At 32.2% G+C, this 12,034-nt stretch overlaps 1 protein-coding gene across 1 annotated transcript in view; it reads left to right on the top strand.

Annotated features, from left to right (window-relative positions):
* The window catches only part of RFX6 (regulatory factor X6), a 52,847-nt gene that overhangs the window by 21,018 nt on the left and 19,795 nt on the right, over positions 1 to 12,034 (top strand). The window contains exon 7 of the mRNA XM_059941973.1: positions 11,846 to 11,953. Coding sequence (XP_059797956.1) covers positions 11,846 to 11,953 — 108 coding nt within the window. The remainder of the gene's footprint in view (positions 1 to 11,845; positions 11,954 to 12,034) is intronic.

Genomic DNA, 12,034 nt, shown 5'->3' with positions numbered 1-12,034 from the left:
ATAAATTTATTTATTTTTGGCTGCATTGGGTCTTTGTTGCTGTGCGCGGGCTTTCTCTAATTGCGGCGAGCGGGGGCTACTCTTCGTTGCGGTGCGCGGGCTTCTCATTGCAGTGACTTCTCTTGTTGCGGTGCGTGGGCTTCAGTAGTTGCAGCATGCAGGCTCAGTAGCTGTGGCTCGTGGGCTCTAGAGCGCAGGCTCAGTAGTTGTGGCGCACGGGCTTAGTTGCCCCACAGCATGTGGGATCTTCCAGTACCCGGGCTCGAACCCGTGTCCCCTGCATTGGCAGGCGGATTCTTAACCACTGCACCACCAGGGAAGCCTGACATTTAGTTTTGAAGGAAGATTAGACTATGGTTCTAATGTTGGTAAAACAGATTCAATGAAGAGTAGAGACCAAAGATATGAATAAGAGGGGAAAGTTGAGAGTACAGGGTCACTGAAGGCGTGGGCAGGGAAGAGCTTCCGAGTGGACAAAGTGGCCCTGGAGAGAAGGAACACTTACTCCATTAAAACTGGAAAAAGAAATGGGTTAGTTCAGATGCAAGTGGATTTGTGGATTCTGTGGCAGGAAATTGAGATAGTTTGGTGGTTTGGGATTTCTCTCTGAGGTATCAGCAGTCAGTTAGGTCATTTTCTGTGAGTGAAATCTTGGTAGAGAGTAGTAGGAGTTTGAAGAACTTAAAAAAAGTCCCAGATCTTCTCAGTCAGGATTCCCAGAGAGAATGTAGCCCTAATGCCCCAAGGCATCCATTGTATGTAGGGAATGGGCTCTTTTATGCATCTGGAATAGTACTAGCTAAGTGCCATCCTTGGGAGAACTGAGAAAATGGTCACTCAAATCCTTTTCTACAGGACTTACTTTTCTCACAGATTCCCTATTGAGAGAGGTGGGAACAGTCTCTGTGGAAGACAAGAAAGGTAGAACATTATAAAATGTAAATTGCAGGAACCAGCAGAAATGCAAAATATTTGGGAGGAATCATAAAAAGAGAAGAATACTACCTATTTGGAAAAAAAAATACAGCTATAAAAGAAAATTTTAAATGAAAGGACATACCACATATCTGGATAGGAATGCTAGATACTATAAATATGTCAATTCTTCCTTAAATTGGTTTAGACATTTAATACTCTATTAAAATTTTGAGTGGGCAGTTTTTTTTGGAAATGATTAACTTGATCTAGAAGGATATATAGGAAGTAATAGTTGAGAGAAGTATAAACAAGAATAGTCAAAAGGGACTTGTCTGGCAGATATCAAAATATTATGACACTATTATACTGACTCAAATGTAGGTAGAACAAATCTACAGCAGAAATTAGTTACCTGAAAAAAGGCCATAGTGTGTGTAATAATTTAGTGTGTGATCAAGGAGACATTACAACCAATGAAGGAAGACATATTTTTCAGTGAATTGTCATAACTCCTTTATGAAGGAAGATAGAGTACCAAATAAATAAATAAAATTCTTCAGGGCATAATGTTAGAAAAAAATTTTTTGGAAAAAAATTTCTATACCTCATACCTTTATGAAGTTCATATAAATTATTAAATACAAAAATAATAATTAGAAGGAAACATGTATCTACCTCATTTCGGGGTGGGGCGCAGGGAATGACTTTCTACCATGAAAACAATTTAAGAAATTTCAAAGGAAAAAAACCAAAAAGGAAATTGAAAACTCCTTTAAATCAAAGCATCATATACAAAATCTGAAGTCAGAAGAAAGACAGTAGGAAGATATTCCATTGTCACAGGCAAATATGACAGTGGGATAATATCTTTACTATATGAAGAAATCCTATGAATTTAAAAAAATATGAAGACCTCAATAAATAGTAAAAAAAAAAGATATGAATAGACAATACGCATAAGGAAGAAAAGACCAATAAATGCATGAAAAATGAACTACCAAATAAATTAAAATTAACATTTTAAATAATAAAATTATCAAATATTAAGAAATTATTATGAAGCTGGTGAAAGTATGGTGAGATAAGTTCTTTCATACCCTGATGGTGAAGACAGAACAAACTTTCTGGAAAATAATTGCAAGATCTGTGTTCAAGTCTTTAAAGTGTTCATCCTCTTTCTCCCACTAATTTCACTTTTGTATGAGTCTCACATGAAGAAATAATAGAAAATGCAGACAAAATATTATGGACAAAATTGTTATCGACTACAGTGAAAAACTGTATTCAATCTAAATGACTAATAATAAAAATGATTACATAAAAACTGATAGCTAGTGGGAAGCAGCCACATAGCACAGGGAGATCAGCTCGGTGCTTTGTGACCACCTAGAGGGGTAGGATGGGGAGGGTGGGAGGGAGGGAGATGCAAGAGGGAAGAGATATGGGGACATATGTATATGTATAACTGATTCACTTTGTTATAAAGCAGAAACTAACACACCATTGTAAAGCAATAATACTCCAATAAAGATGTTAAAAAAAAAAACAAAACACCAAAAGCTGGTATATCCATACAATGAAATATTATTCAGCAATAAAAAGAAATAAAGTCTTTTTACAAAAAACAAAAGATTACATAATTTATAAGACTTTTATGGGACTGAATATTATATCATTTATTAAAGGGCTCTTTTAATGACATGGAGAAATGTTAATTAGGAAGAAAAACAGGATGCAAAAACAAATATATGTTTATATGGCTTCAAATATGTAAAATGTGTAAAATAAAACTGGATATATATATATCATATATAAATGATAGAAGATTAATATCTATAAATACTATGCTATGCAGTATGGTAGCCACTAGCCACACATGGCTGTTAATTATGTAAAATAAAATATGCAGTTTCTCTGCACATTATTTACATTTCAAGTGCTGGCTAGTGAATACTGTATTTGAACAGTGCAGGTAATAGAACATTTTAGAAAAATGGAACATTTTCATCATTACAGAAATTTCTATCAGATGGCACCGTTTTAGAATATGTGTTCAATTTAGTAATAAAAAGATAACCCAATAGAAATGTAGCAAAGTATATGAACAGGCAATTCACACAAGATGAAAAAGAATGATTGATAAATAGTGTTGGTGCTCGTGGTGTCCATTCTGATTGACCAGGTTCTATAACATATATTCAATAAATATTTTGAATACTATCCCTGCCAATAAACATATCTAATTTTTAATCAGGGAAATGCAAATTAGAACCTAAAAGTAATTATTTTACCATTATTGGAATAACAGCAATTAAAAAGTATCAAAATATGTGTTTTGAATATTGTTAAGAATGTGGAGCAGAGGGACTCTCATAAATGGTAGGAGGGGCAATATCTTGGAAAGTTGAAAGTTCACGCACGTTATGACTGCATTCCTAGAGAAAACTTTACACCGTGCACAAGGAGGCATGTATGAGGATGTTCATTGCAGTACTGTTTATAATTTCAGAATACCAAAAAATGAAAGTCTATTATGATATAGTGGGAAAATAAATTTTTATATATTTAATACAGGAAAATACTATACTGCTTTGGAAATGAGTGAACTGTAGCTATAAGAATCAAATTAGGTTCATCTCAAACACCTAAAGTTGTATGAAAAAAGCTCACTGAATGTAGAAAGATACCTACTGCGTGGTACCAGTTTTAAAGCAATAGTATATGTTATTTAAGAATATTGACATATGAGGTAAATTTTTAAAGGTTTGAATAATAATGATATAAACCAAATCCTGAACATTAATTATTCCTTATGGGGAGGGAAGGAAATGAGATTAGGGAGGGCTACAGAGGCTGCTTTAATATTTCAAATGTCTAATATATTAATTGGGATGGTAAGTACATGAGTATTTATTACTTTTTACCTATACCTTTTTATAAGTTTTAAATAGTTCATAATATAAAAGCAAACAAAATCAACAGCAACGAAAGCAAAACAAAACATGTAGAGGAAATTAAGAGTAATTATCAGTCAATGGTATGAATTTTGATTGTTTTAAATTTTTTATTCATAAATATAGTGGTTCAGATTTCAAAAATGTCTTCGAGAAAGTCTCAGAATACTTTAATTCCCAGGAATAAAAAAAAAAACAAATGAAACCTAGTTTTAATACTTTGTCCTGGTCAAAGGAAGCCTTTCTTTTCCTGTGAATCTTTTAGTGTGGGTCAATTTTGTTTTAAGTAGCTCTAGTAATGAAGTTGCCATTATTTCCTAGGGAATAAGTCCCTTGATTTCATACATTTCAATCAGGAAGTTTCCCTGATAGCTTGAGTTTCCTTCTCCTTAACATCAACCATTCATGGCCAGTTTAACAACTTTGTACCAAGATAAACAGCAAATCCTCCCTCCTTGGTATATGCTTTTCAAATATTTGTAGACTGTTATCATGCTCTCTTTTAGTCATCACTTAGCCAAACTGTGCAGCTTAAATCCTTTAATCTTTCCTCATAAATCAGACCCTCTTGTCTTCTAATCATATTGTTTCTTTTCTGTAGGTTCCTTCTTGTTTTCTTTTGGAAATAAGATTCTTAATAGTTCAACCAAGAGTAGTGAAGTCATCAGTTGAGAGAAAAAAAAAAAAAACCCAGACCTCCATAGCTGGTCTAAGATCTGGCACCTCGTTTAGTGTAATTAAAATAGAAAATCTACTAGTGGAATTAAAATGATCATATTCTAATTTTTCCCAACTTATCAATCTCTCCTTTCTTTTTGTGTTACATGTTCTAGACAGAATATTATTATTTGATTTATACCATGTACACATCTGTTGACATATCCAAACAAATTTAATTTTTGAATTTTTTCTTTAGGTACTCTTGCCCCCTGTTGATGTTCCACATGTGTTGCTAGCTTCTATTACACAAAACTATAATTTATCAACATGAGAGTTTTAAATAAAAATTAAAGACATACTCTGTTCCTTAAGTGTGTTTCCATAGCACTCTAACATTTTTATTTGGTAATGCATTATTTTAACATATGCATACACACACACACACACACACACAGAGTTTTAAAAATAAGCATAAGATGAAAACTCACGACCTACCTCATAGCTGAAAAGAGATAAGTCCTCTGTGTGCCCTCACCCCATCACTTCCCCCTCCCTACCAGAAATTACTGCGCTCCAGAATTTGGTGTTAATTACTCCTTTGTCTTTCCTTAAAGTTTATCACTTATGAATGTATACCATGAATATTAAACACTGTCGTGATGATTACACAACAATATGAATGTACTTAGTACCACTGAACTATATATTTTAAAATGATTAAAATAGTAAATATTATGTATCATTTATTATTGCCCAGTTTGTTATCACCAATATATTATTTATTATTTTCCCTACATAAAAATGGATTCATTTTTCCCTATGACTTTCTGGTTTCGTTCAACATTAGGTTTTGTAATTCATCAATGTTAATATATGTAGTTCTAGTACCTTTTTTGTACTGCTAATATTCCATAGTATGAAAATATCACAGCACATTTATTCATTCCAGTTTGGGAGAATTTTTTCCTTTTTGCCTGAAAAACATTATTACTCTGAATGTTGTCCAGGTGCACATGTGCAGGAGTGGAATTTCGGGTCTTAGGATATACGTACTCATGTTTAACTTTACTAGTTAAGATCAAGGTGTTTTCCAAAATGGTTGTATCAGTTTATGTCTCTCCAGCTGTGTGTGAGCATTCCTTTTGCTCCGCATTCTCAGGAACACTTGGCATTGAATGACATTTGAGTTTTTGCCAGTCCAATAGGTGTAAAATGGTATCTGTGGTTTTCACTTGAAAATTGTTTTTGATAACTACGTCAAAATTATGAGCTTGAATATCTTTTGGGATTTTTATCGGTCAATTCTATTCTATGAAACGTTTGTTCAGATCATATAATTTTTCTATTTAAAACTTTGGTTCAAAGACTTTATGTATTCTGGATACTAATATCCTGTAGGTTATGTGCTGTAAATTACTTCTCTCTGTTAGTGGCATGGCTCAACATTCTATAGTATCTTTTGATGAAGATCATTTTAAACTTTATGATTAGCATTTTTGTATCTTTTTAAAAAATTTGTGTATAATCTAGATCATAAAAATATTTTTCTATTTATTCTTCTAACACTTAAGTCTTTATTTCACCTGTAATTGATTTTTTGATTATTTTTATTGTGGCAAAACATAACATAAAATTTACTATCTTAATCATTTTAAGTACACATATAGTTCAGTGGTATTAAGTACATTCATATTGTTGGGCAACCATCACCACCACCTATCTCCAGAACTTTTACTCTTGCAAAACTGAAATGCTATACATATTAAAAAATAAATCCCCATCTCCCCTTCCCCCTGGCCCTTGGAAACTAACATTCTATTTTTTGTCTCTATGATTATGACTACTCTAGGTACATCATATATGTGTAATCATACAATATTTGTATTTCACTTAGCATAATGTCTTCAAGGTTCATCCATGTTGTAGCATATTTCAGAATTTCCTTCTTTTTTAAGGCTGAATGATATTCCATTGTATGTATATACAACATTTTGATTATCCATTCATCTCTCAGTGGATATTTGGATTGCTTCCATGGTTTAGCTGTTGTGAATAATGCTGCTATGAACATGGGTGTACAAATATTTCTTTGAGATCCTGCTTTCAATTCTTTGGGAGATACACCCAGAAGAGGAATTACTGCTCATATAATAATTATATTTTTTATTTTTTGAGGAACCATCATACTGTTTTACACAGCACTATACCATTTTACATTCCCACCAACAGTGTACAAGGGTTCCAGTTTCTCTACCTACTGGCTAATACTTGTTATGTTCTGGTTTTTGGTTGTTTTTTGTTCTTTTTTTTAGTACTAGCCATCCTAATGGGGATGAAGTGGTATCTCATTTTGATTTTGATTTGATTTTCCCTAATGATTGGTAGTGTTGAACATCTTTCATGTGCTTATTGACTATTGGTATATCTTCTTTGGACAAATGTCTATTCAAGTCCTTTGTTCATTTTTGAATCAGGTTGGTTGGTTTTTTGTTAAGTTTTACAGGTTCTCTATATATTCTGAATATTAATCCCTTTTGAGATATGCAATTTGTGAATATTTTTTCTCATTTCATAAATTGCCTTTTTACTCTGTTGATAGTGTCCTTTGATGCACAAACATTTGTAATTTTTATGAAGTCCAATTTGTCTAATTTTGTTTTTGTTGCCTGTGCCTTTGGTATCATATCCAAGAAATCTTTGCCAAGTCCATATATCTATTTTGAGTTAATTTTTGTATGTGGTATTAGGTAAAGGTCTGTCTTTATTCTTTTATACATGGATGTCAAGTTTTACCATCACCATTTGTTGAAAAGACTGCGCTTTCCCCATTGAATATTCTTGGCGTCCTTGTCAAAATCTTTTGAGCATTTTTTGCAAGGGTTTATTTCTGAGCTCTGTATCCTAGTCCATTGATCTACATGCCTGTCTTTGTGTCAACACCACAGTTTTGATTGCTGTAGCTTTGTATCAATAGTAAGTTTTGAAATCAGGAAGTGTGAATCCTCCAACTTTGTCCTTTTTCAAGATTGTTTTTACTCCTTGGTGTATCTTGAGGTTCCATATGAATTTTAGGATGGATTTTTCTATTTGTGCGAAAAACATCATTGGGATTTTGCATTGAATCTATAGATTGCTTTGGGTAGTATTGGCATCTTAACAATAAATTTTTCAATTTGTGAACACAGGATGTCTTTTATTTATGTTTTCTTTAATTTCTTTGAGCAATGTTTTGAAGTTTTCATTGTACAAGTCTTTCACCTCCTTGGTTAAGTTAATTTTTATCTATTTTTGATTCTATTGTAAATGGAATTGTTTTCTTAATTTCTTTTTAAGATTGTTCATTATTAAATTATAGAAATGCAACTGATTTTTGTGTGTTGACTTTGTATCCTGCTACTTTGCTGAGTTCATTTATCAGTTCTCACAGTTGTTTTTTTTTTTTTTTTTTTTGTGGAATCTTTAAAGTTTCCTACATATAAGATCATATCATCTACAAACAGAGATCATTTTACTTCTTCCTTTCCAATTGGATGTTTTTTTTCCTTACCTAATTTTTCTGGCTAGAACTTCTAGTTGAATAGAATTGGTGAAAATGAGCAGCTGTGCCTTATCCTTGTCTTAAAGGAAATGCTTTCAAGCTTTCACCATTGAGTAGGATGTTTGCTGTGGGTTTATGACTTTTAATATGTTGAGGTAGTTTCCTTCTATTCTTAGTTTGTTGAGTGTTTTTATTATGAAAGGGTGTCAAACAAAGTTACAATAATATTAGCTTTTATACTAATAATTGTTTTTAAAAAAGTCTCTTAAATTATGTAGAAAACAGAAAGTAGACTTACAACTGTTGTTACAATAATACTAGCTTTTATAATTGCCCATGTATTTTCCTTTACTGAGATCTTTAATTTTTTGTACGACTTCAAGCTACTGTCTAGTGTCCTTTCATTTTAACCCATAGGACTCCCTTCAGCATTTCCTGTAGAACAAGTCTAGTAGTAACAAACTCACTCAGCTTTTGTTTATCTGCAAATGTCTTAATTCCTCCTTCACTTCTGAAAAACAGTTTTGTCAAGTATAGGATTTTTGGTTGACAATTTATTTCTCGTAACAGTTGGAATATGTCATTCTGGAATTCAAAGTTTCTGCTGAGAAATCTGCTGATAATCTTATTGAGTATTCCTTGTAGGTGATGAGTTACTTCTCTTTTGCTTCTTTCAAGATTCTCTCTTTGTCTTTGTCTTCTGAAAATTTGATTATAATGTGTCTTGCTGTACATCTTTTTGAGTTCATCCTATCTGGACCTTGTTAAGATTCTTGGATGTTTATATTCATGTTTTTCATCAAACTTGGGATGTTTTGAGCCATTATTTTTTCAAATAATCTCTCTGCTCCCCCTCCTTTTCCTCTGGGATTCCCACAATGTGTATGTTGGTCTGCTTGATAATCTCCCATGGGTCCCTTAGATTCGGTTTACTTTTCTTACATTTTTTCTTTCTGTTTCTCAGATTCAATAATTTCCATTATCCTTGTTTCAAGTTCTCTGATTCTTTCTTCTGCCTACTCAAATATACCTTTGAATCCCTCTGATAAGTTTTTAATTTAAGTTATTGTACTTTTCAGCTCTAGAATTTCTTTTTGGTTTCTTTTTAGATTTTCTATCCCTTTATTGATATTTCAACTTTATTTTAATATTTGTTGTTATTTTATACAGTATCTTTTTATTGCATGTTCTTAATATTTGTTTCTTGATTTTAGAAATTCAATTGACTTTTTCATTGATTTTGTATTCAGCAACGTTGCTGAAAATCTCTCTTGTTAACTGTAACAATTTTTGTGCAGTTTGCTTTAGTTTTCAATGTAATCAACCAACTCAGTTGCAAATAATGCTAGTTTTGTTTCTTCCTTTTCAATATTCAATCTTTCATCACTTTCTCTGGTCTTACTGTTCAGGCTATAACTCTTACAATGTTGAATAAAAGATAGGAGAGTAGGCAACTTTATCTTATTCGTGTTTTTTAAGAGAATGTTTATAGTATTTTACCATCGAGGATGATATTTGCTGTGGGTTTTTGATAAATATTTATTGAATGATTAAGGAGCTTTCCTCTGTTTCTAGCATAGAGGAGGGGAGAGAGAAAGAGAGAGAGGGGGAGAGGGAGAGAAAGTAGTGAATGGTAGATGGATTTTAAACAAATGCTTTTTCTGCATCCATTGAGATGGTTATGTAATATATATAATTCTCATTTTTTTTCTGTTAATGTGATCAATTTAAACCTAAGGTGGCTATGATCACTCTTATAGATTGCTGGATTTGGTTTGCTAATATTTTGTCTGGTACTGTTTCAAGTATGATACTAAGCAAGATTGGCCTATAATTTTTCTTTCCTTTTCTGTCCTTGTCCAATTCTGGCATAAAAGTTTTTAAATGAATTGGGAAGTGGTTCTTCTTTTTCACTGTATGGAAAAAATCTTTTCAGTTTGAAATGATTTGTTTCCTGAATGCTTGAGAAAATTCATCTGTTAAATCTCCTGGGCCAGTTTTTTTTTTTTCCTTTGTAGAAAGATTTTTGATTACTAATTATATTTGTTTCATGGAAATGAGACTATTCTCATATTCCTAACTTAAATTTAATACACCATGTACATTATGTATTGTCATTTTTGGTTTCTATTTCTTTGTCTCTCTTTTCCAATCTCACCAAATTATGCTTTGGGGATGAATAAACATGATATTCCACCCAAGAGAAAAGGTATAAGAAAAAAGTGTAAGCTTTCCTAAAGTTAGAATTTAGGTGCATTTTTTTATGTTTATCAAATGTTAGTTTCATATTTTGCCATGTCATTTCCTTCCAGATTAAATTCTTTATTTTCTTGCATTTTATTATTTTTCCCTATTCATTGACAATACCATTCTTTGTCAGCACAATGATAATTGGTGCTCATAAATGACAACCCAAAGCAATTAAAAATCTTTGAAGCATATCTTGAATTAAGACTGATTTAATTTGGATCAACCATGCTATTATCTCAGTTTATGATATTTATGTAGTATTTCTTTATTAATTTCTTAAAAATTAGTTAATCAGAATAATCCTTTTCTATCCATGCTTGAAAATAAAGATTAACAAGGCTAAAAACTAAAACCTAACCTGAAAGTAATGAAATTCTACTGCACTTTTAGTATAAAATTTGTGTGAAAGCATATATCAAATCAGTCAATAAGAAATTGGTGTTTAAGGACTCAAAAGTCCCCCCAACTTCTTTCTGATTTATCATGATAATTCTGTAAGAGTCTACAAATGTTGGGAATGATAAGACAGGGTAGGGACCCAATCTACCTATGTAAGTAATGAAGCTTTTGTCTAGTAAACATCTTCAATATGACAAAGACACACAAAGAAACACAAAAACTCGAGAAGCAAATATAGGAAAACTATGAGAAAGAATGAAATTTGGTCCTTGCCAGGAACACTACTTCCTTTACCATATTCACAATTTTATTCTTTGCCAAACTTTTTACTAGAATCCAATTTGTTAAAGTTTTGTTTGTGGAGAAGGAACAATCAGTTGTGACCTGGGAGACTGATTCGCCAAGGCTCTGGTTCTGTCATGAATATGCGTTCTCTCTTTCTGTGTGTGTTTCTTGTAGGTACATTAGCACTGCAGTATTATATGTTACTTATTTGTCATTTTTTCTAATTTTCTGAAAACTACCAGAGGTATGCTTTCCCCAAAGGATTCAAAAGAAGAACAAATATCTGAATTTGGCAGGGGGAAGAAGATTGAGGTGGGAAAATCCAGAATACTAGTTTGGGACTCCAGTCACAATTTTACCATTAATTATCTCTGAGGTTGGATAAATTAATTAACTTATTATCATCGCATTTATTTAATCCATAAATGATTTGGTAATCCATAAGTAAATTTGGCAATTTCTGATCCTTTCATATTAAAATAATTTCAGTAGTCTAAAAATAGATCTTTCAAAACTTATGTCACTAACAAATGTAAACTTGTGAACTAAAATTAAATTTCTAAAAGTTGTGAAAAATGGCAAGTGTCTAAACTAAAATCCAAAGTATAAGAAAAATATCCAGACAGTGAAACTATTTATGATTTGGCAACAGTAATTCTGCTGAAATGTTTAGTTTATTCAGTTATTTGATCTAATAAACAGTTACCCCAAATCTCCTAACTTGTCATGGTTTGCAGGATGAAAAAGAATGAAATTTTGTAAGTTTCTATTCTGTTAGAATTGTATTTTGGAGCCAAACAATTGATAATGATTTATTTCTTTTCATTTTTCTAAATTATAGGGTGGCTTCACTCGTAAATATTCGCTTAGCTCAAAAACTGGAACACTTCTTCCAGAATTCCCCAGTGCTCAACACCTTGTGTACCAAGGATGCATTTCTAAGGACAAGGTATCAATTAAAGATACTTCTCTATTGATTTTCTGATATGTTGGTTCCATATCTCAGTTTGCTGGGAATCTCATGGCACTC

Source organism: Balaenoptera ricei, chromosome 12 (assembly GCF_028023285.1).
Source record: "Balaenoptera ricei isolate mBalRic1 chromosome 12, mBalRic1.hap2, whole genome shotgun sequence".
Taxonomy (NCBI): domain Eukaryota; kingdom Metazoa; phylum Chordata; class Mammalia; order Artiodactyla; family Balaenopteridae; genus Balaenoptera; species Balaenoptera ricei.
The sequence above is the reverse complement of the archived record's forward strand: the minus strand, read 5'-3'. Positions and strand labels throughout refer to the sequence as shown.